A 17584-nucleotide genomic window follows, 5' to 3' on the forward strand; every position below is an offset into this window, starting at 1 on the left:
GGGCCAAGACACAACCAGCGTGAGCAAGCCAGTGCCAGAATACCTCTCCACTTTGTCTGTAAGAGACTAGAGGTGCTGAACCACCTGGCCCTGGTCAGGTGAAGGGGAGGAGGACCTGAGGGACACGAGGTAAAGCTGGTCACGCAGCCTGAGTTAGCTGTATGCAGCTTTAAACCATGGCGGTCCTAAAGCATCGACCAGCATAGGCCAAGAAGAGAAGAACAACAGAGTACCTTTGAAGCCAAAAGGCGTGGGATCACTCTGCCGTTTGGTGTTGTGGTCTGGGCTGGTGGGGGATCCTACCGTCAAGCAAAGGGAGGAAAAAAAAAAGAAGCAAACACAGATGGTGAGGCATGAAAGAGATCAGCAGTGAAATATTATTCATTGCAAGGTAGGACAGCAAACAGCACAACTCTAATCCAACCTAAGGAGAACATAAAAACAGGCAGGTAAAGGTAAAATAAAAGAGAACATCACTACCTTTACTGAGGAAAGCAGAGGCTCAGCTTTGCACAAACAGGCTACACATACCTTTTTCATAGAGGATATAGGGTAGTACATTAACTGTACTGTACATTAATGAGCATTAAATTGCTTTACTTGTCAGGTGAAACTATCTGCTGTGAAAAAGGCGTTGCGGCTAAAGTTGAGGAAATGGGGTCTAGAGCTGCTTGATACCTGAAGATGGGCAGATTATCATGGGGAACGTATAACATTTGTCATCAGTGCTTGTGGGCTCTGCGGACAAAAACGCACCTTTAACAGGAATCTGTGATGAGAATTTTCTCGTTTGCTTACATAGTCCACAAAAGAATCAAAAGTGTCTCTTAGACCGCGTTCACACTGGATCAAGACCGCCATGTGATGTCCAGGTCCTTCACATTTGAAGGTCACTGGCTGGTGTCAAATTTGGAAAACCTTCATTTAATGTTAATTTAATTTGTGAGGGATCTGTGTCTCCAACATCAGTTTCAGCCCCTCCGAGGAGGAAGAAACACCATCAGTAATTCCATCATCTTATCAGTAGAAATTATTTTAATAAGCCAATAAGCTACTGCTCATGTGTTTTTCTCTTTCTCCTACCACTAAATATGATAAAAGGGCAGCGCTTTAACACCAAGATGTGACATTTTGCCAATAGGAGTCTTAACTTCCCTCAGACTCTAAAAAACCTCCAAATATGTGCAATTTGGGTGTGTGAGCACCTTTCGCCTGCTGTGAACCAGACAGTTCGGGTAATGAAAATGTTGATGGATGATTTGTTTCATATACTTAGTAAGATACTTTATGATTGCAGCATTCCTGAAGGAATGTGGAGCAGAACCCAATGCACATATCAGCTGTGGTGCCAGAAGTCTTGGTCTTGCTCCAGTGTAAAGGCGGCTTTGGTGATTCATGTTGAGGACTATTTGTCCTCACAAACCGTCAGGACTTTTAACACGATCACAAACACGTTGTCGTCAACTAGTTGGTTTTGGACTTAACCAAAAGTAATATTGTTGTTTTGCATCGATCTCATATGATTGTTGAAAATGGACTGAAAGTTACCTTTCTGAGTTTTGAGGTTACTGAAGCCCTGTAAAGTAAAACGCTTTTTAGCCACAGCAGCTCTGTCTGAGGTCGGGCTTGTCACTGCTTCGTCTGACCCCCCGAGGAAAAATCAACAAGAGGGAAAACCAGAAGGAGGGAAGGAAGGAAGAAGGTAAGTTGAGTAAGGGAGAAAATCATCGTGGAGGGAAGAAATAATTGGAAAACAAGTAGTTATAACACAAATCAGTCAGAAAAGGACATTAGAAGGAAGACAAATGCTTAGTTTCTATAATACATGCCATACAAATGCAGCTCTGTTAGGACAGATGATTCTAAACAGGAATTGTATTTCTTTGGTTTCCTGACTCACCTTTCACTGTGAGCTTTGGTGAACAAGTAGAGGTGACATCAGGGCTGCATGGCTCAGCCTTCTTCTCCTCTCCCTTTTTAACCTTCTGACTCGTCTTAAAAGGACTGAAGGTAGAAAGAAGAAAAGTCTTCAACTTGACCTTTGAAGCTCATAAGAAATATTTGTTTGGCAACATTAAGCTAAAGAAAAAAAATCCACTATTATCTCTGTCATATTATTTTTCTGAAAGGAAATTGCCTTAGGGAACTTTAAATACATATAGAAAGAGTCTTTTAGATTATACATGCATGTGCAGATTCAGAGGTTACAGACTACGTTTACGCTGATATTCTTGAAGTAAATTTGATTTCTTGAAAGAACCACCATAATTTATTAAGAAAAGTCTGAAAGAAGCTTCAAAATACCAGAAAAGCTTTCAGAGACTGAGCGAACTGGACCCAGTAATACAAAGCTGGATAAATATAAGAAGCTGCTGGAGAAACTGAACATTTCAGTCCATTTATTTAGTGTGCATTAAATTAAGAAAGAGAATAAATGCGATGGAGGGGAACACAATTTACCTGAGACTCACTGTGCCGGTTGGCACCGGGGGAAACTGAAACACTTGGTCTGGTGCCCTCTGCTGGCTGGCCTCTGAAAGACAACACAAAGGCATAAAAAGAGGTTGAGGAGATTTATAGGTTTGCGTGTTTGTGTTTCTGAACAACTATATATAGAATGTCGTAATAGCGTTCTCTCTGCACCTCTGCAGGCCTCCAGCTGGGTTGTGAGAACCTTCCGGATCTCATTCACCCATGTGGTTTTTACTTCAGCAGTCGGTGCCTGAAAAACCCCCCAAAACAAAACAAAACAAAAACCCCACCACAAATTGAATTAAACTATAAACGGCTTCATGCAAGCAGATCTCAACGAAGGATTCATTTATTCACCTGAACAATATAAACCTCTTCTCTGGAGCTGGACCAGATTTCAAACTTCTTGTTGTCTCCCTTTGCATTCTCAGTGAACCCCACTGCATTCATCTGTTTAGAAGGTTCATATAAACCTATAATAATCAATGACTGAAACAGACGAGACATATGTACCATCTGGAGGAGCAACTCACACTAAGTGACTGTTTGAAGCTGTATGAAGGAGCCTTCTCGTAGCCCTCCCCGTTCTCCTCCCTCCTCTTGCAGAAGAGGAGAGCCTTCTCGTGGAGGAACAGGTGTCTCTGCATGGGCTTGAAACGAGCCAGGTCTTTAACTTTGGCGTGACCTTTTTTGTGCTCAGTCCAAACGCTGAATGAGCCCTGCATGAGGAGCTTTCCTAGTTCGCTCATATTACCCTGAGAAAGAAATACAGCAAGACACAAATGATCTACAATGTACACAGCATATCCTTAGAGATAATAATTTAATTCAAGGGTGACCAAAGGGCGGTCCGGGGGCCGTTTGCAGACCCTGGACTGATTTTGTGTCCTGAATGAAACAAATATGTCCCATCAGGAGATTGATGTAGATGCAGGCTTCTCCCCCAACCCCAATTAGGACAAAACTCTGACCCACAAATTAAAATCTTCTCACAAAAAAGTTAAATACAAAATAAAGTGTTCATCTTTTCCTTTAATTTCATATTATACAAACACATCTATACACTTATACACTTTATCAGACTTTAGTTCACCCAAATCTGCTTTTAATTACATTATTAATACTTTTTTGTTTCAAAATAAAGAACAACCTTAATCATGTTTTTATTGCTGAGAATAGAAAAAAATCTACTTATTGCCTTTCCTTCAATAAGGAGAACATGTGAAACTCTTTTGAAGTTTTGGATCTACGATAATTTACGCATTCCATTCCTCCAAAAAAAGAAAAAAAATTAATAATCTGTGAATGTGTACTCTTGAGTTGACGATTTTGGCTCATTTTACAAAAAGTCTGGACACCCCTGACTTAATGGTTAACTCTGTTAACTGTTAAGTTGTTTACCTACTTCGGAAAACAACCGAATAGCTAATTTTACATGATTAAAAGCATCCAGTGATGCTTTTAAAATAGTTTTCATATAGTTTTTTCAATAGTTTTCACTTCTAGAGCCTCTCTTAGTACTTCACCTCAAATCCTGTGATGGCGATGAGATGCATGGAGTCGTTGACAGCCTTGAGGATGCCCACAATGGAGGTCAGCGCCTCCTGCAGGTCATCCGCTCCGTCGCAGCCCTTACTGTACTTAAGCATTTCCTGCAGTCAGAAACACGCGAGCTCAGAGCTGCGACACAGAGACATGCATCTATTTCCAAAGAGACAAAAACAGTCTTACTTTCAGCAGCAGCTGATATTTGGTTATTCTCTGAACTGGCTTCAGCAGATATGAATCTAAACCCAGCTTATGTTCAAGCTTCTTCTGACATTCCTGAAAGCAGGAAAAATGCAAAAAGGTTACCGGATGCGTCATGAGTGGTACTGGTTTGTGCAGCGGGAGGAGGTTAGATTTACCTGGAAGAAGGCGCAGTCTGAACACTGCCTCCAGAGGCTCTCAGACCGAGGTTTATTGTGACAGTACTTCTCGTAGATCTGCAGGTCAGTCATCTGAGAAAAAAAAACAAAACAAAAAACTGAATAAAATGTGTACGATAAAAAAGAAAAAAAAAAATTGCTCCTTAATGCATTCAGATAATTTTTGATTTCATTTACCCTCTCCAAAAAGCATCTTCCCACTAACTCTGGGCAGTGTGTGTAAAGCTCCAACTCCCTCAGAAAGGTTCTGCAGCACAGCATTTGTTTTTAAATTATTAAATGCACGGAAGACAGAAGCATAAAAATATAACACAGGGTTGCAGACGGGTGGTGCTTATTTACCGTTTGTGAAAATGGTAAATCTCTGGCATGTTACCAAACAGAACCTCCTTTTTGTTCTGCAAAGGCGCTGGGATGAGGTGAGACATGGTTGGATTCTCCATCTCAGAGGCATAACCCTGTAATCACAACAAAAATAAATAAAGCATGCAAAAAAAAAAAAAAACCCACAACAAGAATAAAAAACAAGGAAGTTTCCCATGGTTGAGACGAACACCTGCAGCACACAGAGTAGCTCCTCCACATAGGCCCTCTCGGTTTCCAGCAGCTCGTTCATTACATGCCTGCAGGATAAAGAAGCGGAAACAGAGCTCAAACGAAAGCGACTGAACTGATATCGGATAATGAGATAAAGGTTTGTCACGCAGGACATCTGCTGCGTAATTTGATTAAAGATGAAAGATCTGAACTCTCACCGCCGGAGCACCGCCAGGTTCTCCTCCTCCTCCGACTGCGACGCGTGTCTGCTGCCACCGCCTTCGTTCTGCAGTTGGCTGTTTCTCTGGAAGGCAAAAGCGATGAAACGGGTCAAGGCGCGTTCAGAAGACGTGGGGGAACGTTTCGCACGTCAGCAGGCGAAGAAGCAGCACCGGGTCGCTTACTTTTTCACAGCTGAGGTTGGACTCCCAATTTTTCTCCAGCTGTGCTTTGTGCGCTGTGTGAGAAAAAAGAAAGTGTTAACATTTATAGAAATAAAAAATCTGCTAATAAAAATTAACACTTATGTGCCCGTGGTTTTTTATTAAGTTAAATTACTACGGTCTCTTAAAATATTTTTATTTTGTAATTTCTTTGTGAACGTTTCTAACTTATTTTTTATTTTATTTCAGAATATATTTTATTTATTTCATTTTATTGAGAATTTAATTTGATGTCAATGCCTTTTACCTTTTCATTTAGTTTTCAGCGCTATTTCACACATTATTTATATACCACATTGACTGGTTGATGGATTCATTTTATATGCATGTGTGTGGTTGTTATTTTTGATTATTTAGTGTACATCTGTAAAAAAGATTATTAATCCCAATTAGTTAATCCCAAAAAACAGAAAATTATGGAGAGTTTTAACTATTTTTTTTTTTTTTGATGCACTTTTGAATTCTTACAGGAATGAAATAGTTAATTCAGCACTGAAGAGTGAGGTCACACTCAGAGAGTCAACACTGACGCAGTGTGACGGCTCACCAGGAGAGCTGAGTGGTGACTTGATGAAGGCTTCTGGTCTCGGAGCCACTGGCTGCACTGGCCTGGTTTGTTTGGCTGCTAGCTTCTTGAGGCTGATCTTCCGCTTGTCAAACATCTCCTGCATGGACGCTTGCTTTTGGTAAACTTTCTCCACTTGCTCCTGCCACGCAAAAAAAAAAAAAAAGAGCCATCAATGCCGTTTGAGGAACATTTTAATCGACAGGTGTAGTTTTCATCTGCTGGTTAGCATTCAGCCCATAAGCAGCATTGCAGCTGTGAGCCCATGAAGTGCGACCTTGGCACTCTCTGATGTTAGACACGTGACGACAATCGAGTCACACTGTTTACCGTAACTGCATCTAGTTGTTATAATTCCTGTGACATTTAAATGCTGGTGTCCTAACCCTGAACTGCTGGTTCAGCACTTCCTCGTACTCCTTCCAGATGGCGCAGAGGTCAGTCAGTTGATTCTGACCAGCGTTGTCTAGGTAACGCTCCAACTCCTGCAAGGCCAGCTCGGCCCCCTCATGGGACTGGCACTTGTCTACTGGCTGAGAGGCCAGCAGATAGATGCCATCGTCGACCCACTTAGATGCCTAGATGGGGCAGACAAGCAGGGGAGAAGCTATAGAGGGGTGAAAGACCGAAGGTGCTCTGATTCAGGTGTTTGTGTGTTTCCTCACCCTCTCCAGCCGATGGTGCAGCTCCATGGCTTTCAGCAGGTAGTCCTTCTTGGTCCTGAGGTTGCAGCTCAGGCTCTCGCTGACGGCTCTCAGCTCGCTGCATTTGGGCTGAATGGAGTCCTCGGCGTAGTGGGACTTCTGGATGAGCTCGTCGCCCTCATGAGACAGCGCCGAGGCTCTGTCCAGAACTTCCTGCAGGACAGCAAAGAGAGCACATTAGTCCAATTCATGACTGACTGAATTCCGATGCAGCTTCGTGTTTTTATAAACTTACAGCAAATTTATTTGAGGAAAAGACAAGTAATGCAGGACTTTGCAAAAGTTTAAATCATCTGTAACTCTTAATTTCAGAAAGTTCCAAAGAGTTTCCACACAACTTTTTGAATATTCTTGTCGTTCAGTCTATGAAAACACCTTAAATAACATTGTTTGATAAATAAAAAAGCATTTTAGACTCACCAAGGTGGTACTCAAACATGGCAAACTTAGGATGATCAACTGAATTTTTGACTTTGGCTTCTTTATCTTTAAATTAAGTCCAGTTGTGGTATCTGACCAAGGCAGCATGTTGTGAAAAAACTATGTACTGTAAATGGACATTATCTGTAAATCCAGTCTTTCAGGCATACAACTAGAGCACTGCATCACCCTTCAGCTGATTTTCTCTGATTTGCCATGTCGTCACATAGTAACTCCTTACGAGTCACGTTGTAATGCTAAAATACTAAAATGCTAAGAGGTGTCAAAGAGTGTTATTTCTGTTATTGTTTATAGTTTCAACAAGATGAATGTGGCAAAACCTGTATTTGTGACAGGTCTTATAATAACAAATGAAAAAAAACTGATTCTTTACTATGTTGTTTGTAGATGGATGTCATTTACCTTTTAAGTAAGGAACATAATTTTTTTTTTGCCTCTATTGTTAATGTTTGGAATGAGTAAACAAAGACCTAAACACCAAAATATCAAATCGAGAACATTTCAAGTGTAATAAGAAGGTTTTATGATGTATACTGAGGTTTATGTTAAGATAAAATATACATTTATTCAGAATCTATATATATATTTATATATATATATATATATATATATATATATATATATATATATATATATATAACATAAAATATATATATATATATATATATAATACACGAACCGCAAAGAAGGAGGCAGAGGACTAGTGAGTGTGAGAACCACTATCCAAGACGAGACATCCAAGATCCATAGATACATCAGGGACAAAGCCTCAACAGACAATGTGTTCAGTGAATGTCTCAAACACTGGGGAACAGAACCTGAGGTGCCGGAGGAACCATCATGGGAGGACAAGCCCCTGCATGGGATGTACCACCGGCAAATAACCGAAGTGGCTGACATCAGAAAGTCCTACCAATGGCTGGAAAAAGCTGGACTGAAGGACAGCACAGAGGCCCTCATCATGGCTGCCCAGGAACAGGCCCTAAACACCAGAGCAATTGAGGCCCAGATCTACCACACCAGACAAGACCCAAGGTGTAGGTTGTGCAAGGAGGCCCCTGAGACAGTCCAACACATAACAGCAGGGTGCAAGGTACTGGCAGGGAAAGAGTACATGGAACGACACAACCAAGTGGCAGGCATAGTGTACATTAAATAACATTGTTTGATAAATAAAAGCATTTTAGACTCACCAAGGTGGTACTCAAACATGGCAAACTTAGCTAAGATCCTGTGGGACTTCCAGATCCAGACAGACAAAATGGTGAGGGCGAACCAACCAGCATGGATAAACAACTATGTACTGTAAATGGACATTATCTGTAAATCCAGTCTTTCAGGCATACCAAGTGACTGCAACATCAGGAAAAAGGAGCATGAAAAACTAGAGAAATACCAGGGCCTAAGGGAGGAACTGGAGAGGGCCTGAAGGTGAAGACCACAGTGGTGCCTGTGGTCATCGGGAATCAGTCACAAACTGGAACAGTGGCTACAACAGATCCCAGGAACAACATCAGACATCTCAGTCCAGAAATGTGCAGTCCTAGGCACAGCCAAAATATCAAATCGAGAACATTTCAAGTCTGTAATAAGAGGTTTTATGATGCTATACTGAGGTTTATGTTAAGAAGAATCATGTGGGTGAGAATCTATATATTTATATATATAACTGTGTTTAAGTAGAGCTGCACAATATATAAGGATAACAATCAGCACTGCAATCTCTAGGTGTGGAAAACAGAAACAACAAAGGAGAACTTGGATGCAAAATAAAATACAATATTTACTGTCTGCATGTCAATGGCATATATGGCCGGTCAGATAAACTGTTAGTCCATATGTTGATTTTGGCGACCAAGATGCTAAAGCTCACGGGGAGTGAGCTGGTACACTGTCAGGCATGCCTAATAAAGACATTCACCATATAAAGTAGTCCTGTCAAAGCATTTGAGAGCCTAAACGTAATTAGATAATTTTGTGTTCCCAATAAATGTCTTGTCAGCAATAGCAGATGGTGAGCTTAAAAAAACAGAACTGGGCAACATTAATCAGTCAGAGTCAATACAAAAATAAACACAACAAAGCCGTATTACATAGGTTTCCCCACGCACTGGTTTTAACAAATTGACATTTAGTGACTCACACAGACTCGCTCTTCAAAGGAGGTGAGCTCACAGAAGATGTGGTCAGCGTGAGCGGGGCTGATCCCAACCTCGGAGAAGGTTACCAGCTTCTCCGACAGGCTGTCCAGCAAACCTCTGACCTGCAACAAAACGCCGTCCCTTTCAGTCATCATTTAAACAAAAAACAAACAAACAAAAAAAAAGGACTAGGTTTACTAAAAGAGCTCAGTCAGCTCACCTCTCTGTAGTTGTGCTCAAAGTGTCGCAGCTGCAAACACTGCTCCAGTTTGGTCTGATGCCTCACCCAGAACTCCTCAAAAGCCCTTTCTGTCTCGTCCAGCTGAGACAGCAGTCTGAATAATTAAAGCAGTCAATTAATAATTGGAGAAAAAAAATGATTAAATAGAAATATAACGGGCTTGCAAATTTTTGTGTGGAAGGGGTGATAGACCTTGCCTATATCTGAATATGCAGTGCGGAGATCAAACCTGCTGATATGAGAGCTGATAATTTATAATTGATAAAAGTACACACATAAAAATTGACATAAAAAAATACTCTATTGACTTTAATCTGTGATTTAGTAAATTAGTCACTTCATAGAATTAACTAACATAACATATTTAATCAGTGAAAATGATTTTTAATACCAAAATAGGATAAATGTTTTGGAAAGATAGACATAGTCGATTCGAGATTCAAGGCGTTTGTGTATCTTTAACTTGCATTCTTCAGACTGACCACCAGAGGGCCTCACTGAGGCAGACTGTAGCTTGAGTCATACATTTTAAGTTCTGGTCAGTAAAACAAAATGTGGAACACAGCAGGATATAAACCTTTTTTCTTGAATTTAATGTGATATTCTAATTATTGAGAAACTCCATTTCAGGTTCCCATGAGATGTAAACCCTAGTCATCTAAATGAAGATAAATAAATGTTTATCACTGTGCAGGTAACAAACCAGCAACATATTTGACTCACTTAAAAAAAAAAAAATTGGAATAAAATAACATTTTAAAGATAATTTAATGATTGGATCTGCTTTCTGTGGTTGGGTCCAGCACGGTTAACAACTAGTTTCACCAAAATGGGGTCAATCAAATCTTTAACTACAGTGGGTCAAAAATTGTCGACATTTCAGTATGAAACATTATATTACAATGACATGTATATGTCACAACTCTTCTCGATGGATTTTTACGAACACGAACAGCATGAATAGTTACATTTTAACTTTCACTTCATTTTCTATTTGTTTAGGTCTTTTTGTGAGAAACTGTCCAAACTGGGTTTGGATTTTGGTGGCTGAGCTAGGAGTGTGACTGACCTTTGTACTGTTGCTAGGTTTTCCAGTTCGTCCTGGTTCATGTTGTGGTCAGGGTCTCTTTTTACAGGTTCATTGATGCTCTCCAGCAGCCTGCTGCCTTGATCCAGAGCAACCAGTACGTCCTCCTGGATAAACACAGAGTCATGGGACGGCATTTATCAGCCAGAGCACACGAGGGAGACAACGTGTTTCTTGGAAAGGGGGATACCTTCATTTTGTCCCTCTTGCTGGTGTGTGTGCTAAGCAGGATGGTTGTTGTCTTAATTTCATTTGGGAGTTCAGTTTCTGCCAGCTCCGTCCCAAATGACTGCAGGGTCTGCGCTGTTCTCTTCACCATCAGTGCAAATCCCTCAATGGCCTGAAAGCAAGTAATCAGGATTTTCAGCATAGATTCTCATCGTCTTCTTCTTCTTTTTTTTTTATGATTTTACTGAAGATAACCTTTTTATTTGCTCCAGTCTATGAGTAAATCAACTCTGAAGCATGTCACCACCATGTAAAAAGCCTCCTTGTGTTTATACATTCTCATATGCAGCACATTATTCTTTTGTCTGTTATGGACATTGAGAGCGTTACGGATGTAGTTGCGAGCGTTTTCATACAGTTCGATGTGAGATCCACTTCTCATGGCAGTAGTCCTGCGTTCCTCCGAGTTCCCGCGTCAGCTGGGTGCGGTCGATGTAGGAGTGCAGCTCGCTCACGGAGCTCAGCATGATCACCTGAGGAGAAAGTATCCCATCACACACGCACACCGATGTGAAACTACAGGCCTCATCGTGTTGCATAAATATTTAGCTCACAAATATCGATGTCAAATCTACTGTTTTATTCACATCTGGAATAGGGAGTGATTTAATTACAGTAGAGCACAGCTACCCCCCAAGTCAAAGTTTGTTTGAGATTATTTCAGCTGTATTTATTTTTATGTGAAACTTGTTTCTGTGTCCAGAAGTCGCACATTTCAAACTCATCAACTCATCCAGAAATTCTGGACTTTTTCTGGTCCAATTTGCTTGGATGGTAAGACTTTGTTGTTGTTTTGAATAGATTTTTATTTTATAGTGGAATGACTGATTTTGAAATGACTTTAGAGACATCTAAACAATGCTAACGGGTTCTTTGTGAAGGCGTCAGACAGCTCGTTAGATCAGTGTGTGATTTTAGCTGAAATAAATGCCCTCATTTATTCCTCACCAGATAATTACAGATAATTTTAAAGGTCTTTCCAGAATATTGATACATTTACTCCTGTTTTTTTTGTTTTTGTTTTGGACAATAAAGACTTTTTAAAAAGTGTGCATAAATCAAATGTTAGCTCTCATTTGTGGTTTTACTGTTAAAAGCCATGTAGAGTATTTGATGACTGGGAAAACTGGTTACACCCACCGGCACCTTCATCTTGAACTCATCCTTGTTGAACTTGAAGAGGATGTCTGAGAGCGTCCTCTGCAGCAGGGTGGTGGGCCGCAGAACCAGGACCAGCTGGAGATTCCCGGGGAAGGAGCCCTGAAGTTACATTGTTAGATCTAAATCAGATTAAAAATGTCATTTACAGAAAATTCTACTGAAATTTCAGGATAATTTCAGCAGTTTTGTCAACATTCTTAACATTTGAGTATGTGTAAATGTTTATTATATTGGAAATTTCACAAATCATGAGAAAAGGCTTAATTTTGCTTCCAGTAATGCTTTTCTGACTTCAAGATTAAATTAGACCACTTTATTGAACCAGGTGAGCTGTTGAAAACCAGTTCTTATTGACAATAAAAACCTCACAAGTCATTAATCGTGTAAGAGTTATGAGGACAGAGCTTCCGTACACCAAAATCAACGCCTTTAAAGCATTGGTTATAATCCGTGACACATTTATGTTGTTTACAAAACAAACAAACTAAAACAAATCATGATTGTCAGTTCTGTGCTTTGCATCAAAATCAGATCCAGCTTAAGAAGCTTGAGCCAGCTAACTGTGTTAGATGTGTTAGATTTCTTCATGAGTTGAAAAAAATAAAGTTTTGATGTGGCAAATTAAAGACGCAGAACATGTTCGAAATGTAAAACGATGCAAAATATCTTTTTTCCTCCCCCATACGTTTGTTTTTGTTCTTTCTTTTTTGACTGTGGATTGTGGAATACAGTACAGAAACAGTATTTTACTTTTCATATATTTACATATTTATCTTGGATAAATAATTGATAAGACAAAACTCAATAGTTTTTTAAGCTTATGTAGACGATCCTGTACTTGTATAACAGTGCAGACATAATCCACCTCCACCAACACGTTTATTTTCAGAAAAGTTGCTGCTGCCTCTGCAATCACTTTCTTCCTGTCTCTGTTTTAGCTCCTATTTGAAACTGTTTCTGAAAGCTTCAACAGAGAGCGATACGAGGGGGCTGGAATGAGGAATGTAACGCAAGTATCTTTTCATATCTGCATTTTAGCAAGTACTTAGACCAGCTGTGTCAAACTTGGGCCGTAGCAAAAATCTGAATGCTCTTAAAGGGCCAGTTATGCCAGAATATATTGATAAAACCAATTAAAACTGTTAAAAATATCAATATATATATAATATATCAATATGTTTACAATATTTGTGCTAATATATGTATGATTAATACAATATAATTACATATATTATTAGTAAGATATATGTATAATGTTAGACTATAACTTGACATCAAGCACAGGTGAGGCAGCAGTCACTTAAACTCAATGTTTTTGACCAATTTTGAGAGAAATTTGCGGTAAATTCGGAACAAACAAAAATAAATGTGGAGATTTGTTGATTAGTGTAAATTTTGCAGATGTGTAAACAACTGGAAGGTCTTATTGATGTAATTTGGAGTCTAGAGGGCCACATAAAAAGCTACGGCGGGCCAGATTTGGGCCCCGGGCCTCGAGTTTGACACGTGACTTTGACGTTACAGCTGTTTAATGTTTTCCATCCAGTCTTTGTTTGGATGACTGAAAAGGTCTGATAACAAATCATACCTTTCGTTATGATTTGTAGAATTCAAAAATGCTTCCTAATATTCTAATTATAAACCTAACCTTGCATACCTATGGCTAAAAGAACCCCTGTTTCTCTAAATGTTTTCAGAACATTCAAATAAAGCATATTCATCATGCTGTGTTTCCACTCAGCTAAGCCAGTGAACCAAGTAAAACACCAATTAAAATGTCATGACTGACTCCCAGTGACAGACTGCTGTGGAAGCGGCTGGATGACAGCTAAGGGTAGACGCTCATCTCCCTTCCCGAGGCTGTGCTTTTGTTAAAGTGAGCCTAATTAACCAATGACCTAAATGCACGGCTCTGCTGATTGGCCCCTGTACTTGAATGGGCTGGAAACGCTGGCCTAAGCAGACGTGATGGTAAATACGTCGTTGATGTAAACCTCATGGGAAAACCTCTCGTAGATGAATTAATAAATCAACTCAGGGTTTGTCCTTGCTGGGGGCAGGAAGGAGGATGATGAAGGCACAGAAAGTGGATGTTCATGAATGAAGAGTACAGTCTGTGGGATATGCAGATGTTTTTAAATTACTTTGCAGCAGAACAAAGGATAACCTCTTTCTCAGAGTGTTTATGATTTATGGCGGTGTCAAACATTTTACTGAATAACTGGCTTGTGAAGTAAGTCTGTTTTATTTGAATGAAATCTATTTTAGCAAAAGAATCATATCTTTAGTAGATATAATTGGCATGCAAAATAAGTTCATTTTTATTAGATGTTTACCTCAGGTTTAAAATTTTAACTAAAGAAATATCTATACTAGAACCTTCAAAGCAACTAAAAATACACAATTATACTGTTCTGATGAATTATATGATTATGATCTCCAATATAATGGTGAACAGAAAAATTTACATGATTTCTTGGAATGTGTTGATGTTTTACAATCTAAGGACTACAGGAATTTTTTCTTTATGGATCCGCAATAAAACTACAAACATGCATGATCTTCTTCTGCAGCATGTAGCCACGCTGTTTGGGTCCGATCGCTGCACGCTCCAACAGTCACGGCTTAGTAGCTCTTGGCTCTTTGTTCAGAGGCAGACAAAAACAAGACACAAACAAACTAACCTCAAAGAAGAGCTAGCTTAATGACGAACATCGGGGACCAGCCACTCAAGGCCTAATTGAAACCAGTCCATAAACACATTACTGAGGTCTGTATGAAATCACGCTGCAAACATAGCCACGACCTAGAGTACAAGAGTATACACAAACATGTTGACATGCACAGATGAGAAACCGTAGCTCTTAAAAGATAATTTTGTCAACAGGAAAAAAGCTCATTGCCTCACACTGATCCTCACAGGCATAGAGAGGCTGAAGAACCTCTCCGGCTTTCATCATCTCGTATTTAGCAGCTCAGCTGAATGATCTCAAGCAGGACATTATTGCAGGGCTGACTGAATGCCCTCTATTATAGTCTTCCAACCTGTATAAGTCTGCCCCGTGGGATTAATATAGCTTAATTAAACTGAAAATGACTGAGCGAGTCTGCTACGGGTCTATAAACAGCGGGTGGTGGCATCCAACTCCGATTCTCCTTATAGAACATTTAACTATTTTCTTTTTTTTTTTTTTACTTATGTGTGATTCAGCTTGGATGACTGACCTGAAGATCAGCTCAGCATGAAGCATGAAGAGAGCAGCTTTTAGAAATTAAATTAGCACAGGTTTTAATCCTTTTTCCTCTGCTGTTTTTTTTAGCAGGACGGGTCTGTAATGCGTTGGGGGAGTAATAAAAGCTTCACTGTGTTCATAAAAACAAAGCTGCTCCCTGTCATTAGAGTTTTAAACCACACTGCTAATCAACAGTTCATTGTTTAGGCAAAAACAAATGCTGGCTTTATAAGAAGCTGATATGTGAGAACAGGGAGTTAAGCCAAACAGTGAACTGTGTGAGATTTATTTTTTTAGTAGAAACATCCAGCTATTAGTTGTGATGCTGAAGGGAAAATTTGCACAAAATTCAGAGTAATTTATATCTTTAGTTTAGGGTTGCTATGGTTTTCTCCATTATAGAAAAAGCTTAGTGGACACAAATGGACAAATATTTATAATAACTAATATTATCAGATGGTTTTCTTCATTTAAAAGTATCCAGATCTGAAACTACTTAAAATTGATATTTTCCAGTTTGCATGTGAATATTGCAATTCTCTTCAACAAATACTAAAAATGCATAAAGTTGTAGCAACGACGATGAACTTTACCTGCAGCCTTGGAAGCACAATATGGCTGCAACAGGAGCACATTAAAGGAAGTGATCACACTCCCACTGACCCTCGAGGGTGGAAGTGATATTTGAGGTGAAACTGTGACGGAAACACGATCCTTCTCCTCCAATATCTGTTATGTCTCTATGACATAACAGATATCTTCCACCCCTGGGAGTGAAGTGTGTCATTGTGTGGATCTCTTTCTCAGACGGTTAAATATCCGTTTCGTAGTGTTTTTGCAGACGTTCGAGCACAAAGACAAACTCACTGCAATACGAAGCAGAGTCCCCTTGACAGCCGCCCATCGGTCCAGCCTGCGATCGATGACCAGGATGAAACCTACGTCCGTTGATGACAAGCTGCAACAAAAAACAAAGAACAATGTTGAACACAAAGCAGCAGCGATCAAATAAGTCCAGATAGAGGGTTTGTCGTTGAGGAACCCTCTATGTGGACTTGAATTACACATCCTTTTAAACAACAGCTCAAAGAAGCGAAAACAAATAAAACATACATATTGTTTTCCCCGTGTGGCATGAAAAACAAATCCAAATGCTTGCTTGATCACAGCACTGCTGCTTTGTTGTGCTGCTCCTTATCTCCTCAGACAGCCGGTGCGGTCCATAAAGAGAGCTGCTCTGAAGCTTCTCCAGATCTCTTGGCCACCAGCCGTAAGCATTCGCATTTTTTCCCAGTGCCTCCCACCCCTTCCCTCCTACACAGCTGTCCCACGCTCTCGGAAGAGAGAGGAACGCGTCCGCACAGAGACCCAGCAGCAGAACTCACAGCAGGTTTGAAAGCAAGATGCACCATCAGCAAAAGGGGACACAAGCCTCCCGGCACTTTCGTTAGCCTTCATGTAGGCATGGCTTCCAGTTTTATTTGTTTACGTTCATCAACCTGAACCTACAGACTAAACTACCAGGTTTAAACAAAAGGCTTCTCTCTGCAGCAGGTAAGATCCACCGTGTTTGTAGTTTATGGAGAATAATGCTTTGGGCCATAAAAGATTTAAGCATATGCACCGCCCATACTGCGTTATTGAACTGTCCAATGAGAAACCAGGAGAGGCAAGACTTAAACCAATCACAGCGATGCAAGTAAACAATAGACAGTTACAGTAGCCTTTTAGGAGAGAGTGATAGATGTTGGAGAAGAAATAATCCTCAGATCTCAATCAGTTCACTCTCAGTTAAGACTCTTAATATTAAAAATATTGACATTATTAAAAAATATTAAGAGAAAGAAAAGAAAAAAACTATTGTAACAAAAGATATTATTTAAGGAAGGAGAATCCTAATATGCAAAGCCAGGGGAGAAGCAGTGCCTGTTGGTGCAAAGGGATGCCTGGGTTTCCATCCTGGACAAGATTTTTCCATTTGACATGTTTTGACATTTATAGTATAAATATGCATTTTAACTCGAACAATTTCATCCTTTTGCTTGGTTTCTGAAAAGGATCTCAAGAAGCTTTTTTTGCATTATCCTCGTCCCAGTTTTTGAAACGACTCCTCAGGGAACCGTTGTTTTTGTAATGGTGGGAAACTGCTAAAATATGACGCTAAAGGCAAGGCAAAATATACATTATTTTAATCACTTTGTGTTTTTTTTTTAAAAGGCTTAAACATTGCTTAAATTAAAATTTAATGACACCTCAATGCCACAAAATCATTTTGATGTTTTGCATGATATTTCCAAAAGAGAAATCAGAATTAGCCTGATTCAGAGGCTTTACAAAATTATAAATTGGCCTCAAAAGATTGATTGCTGCAGTACAATTCCTGTTTTTCTCTGTTCTTTGTAG

The 17584-nt window shown here is 39.7% G+C and overlaps 1 protein-coding gene across 10 annotated transcripts in view; it reads right to left on the reverse strand.

Moving 5' to 3' along the window:
* The window catches only part of mcf2lb (mcf.2 cell line derived transforming sequence-like b), a 41425-nt gene that overhangs the window by 2237 nt on the left and 21604 nt on the right, over positions 1–17584 (reverse strand). For 7 of the 10 annotated variants that reach the window (XM_044130713.1, XM_044130716.1, XM_044130717.1 and 4 more), the window contains 26 exons: positions 16049–16139; positions 11928–12047; positions 11144–11260; positions 10750–10899; positions 10542–10666; positions 9452–9566; positions 9234–9353; positions 6611–6802; positions 6332–6523; positions 5928–6087; positions 5342–5394; positions 5156–5241; positions 4957–5023; positions 4743–4858; positions 4578–4647; positions 4380–4472; positions 4204–4296; positions 3999–4124; positions 3006–3227; positions 2830–2922; positions 2644–2722; positions 2461–2533; positions 1901–2004; positions 1549–1641; positions 234–299; positions 44–115 (listed from right to left, as the gene is read on the reverse strand). In XM_044130713.1, the coding sequence (XP_043986648.1) occupies positions 44–115; positions 234–299; positions 1549–1641; positions 1901–2004; positions 2461–2533; positions 2644–2722; positions 2830–2922; positions 3006–3227; positions 3999–4124; positions 4204–4296; positions 4380–4472; positions 4578–4647; positions 4743–4858; positions 4957–5023; positions 5156–5241; positions 5342–5394; positions 5928–6087; positions 6332–6523; positions 6611–6802; positions 9234–9353; positions 9452–9566; positions 10542–10666; positions 10750–10899; positions 11144–11260; positions 11928–12047; positions 16049–16139 (2888 nt within the window). Of the gene's footprint in view, positions 1–43; positions 116–233; positions 300–678; positions 739–1548; positions 1642–1900; positions 2005–2460; positions 2534–2643; positions 2723–2829; positions 2923–3005; positions 3228–3998; positions 4125–4203; positions 4297–4379; positions 4473–4577; positions 4648–4742; positions 4859–4956; positions 5024–5155; positions 5242–5341; positions 5395–5927; positions 6088–6331; positions 6524–6610; positions 6803–9233; positions 9354–9451; positions 9567–10541; positions 10667–10749; positions 10900–11143; positions 11261–11927; positions 12048–16048; positions 16140–17584 lie in introns of all 10 variants that reach the window. The other 3 variants (XM_044130719.1, XM_044130710.1, XM_044130711.1) reach the window with 3 other exon arrangements.

Source organism: Gambusia affinis, linkage group LG11, assembly GCF_019740435.1.
Source record: "Gambusia affinis linkage group LG11, SWU_Gaff_1.0, whole genome shotgun sequence".
Taxonomy (NCBI): domain Eukaryota; kingdom Metazoa; phylum Chordata; class Actinopteri; order Cyprinodontiformes; family Poeciliidae; genus Gambusia; species Gambusia affinis.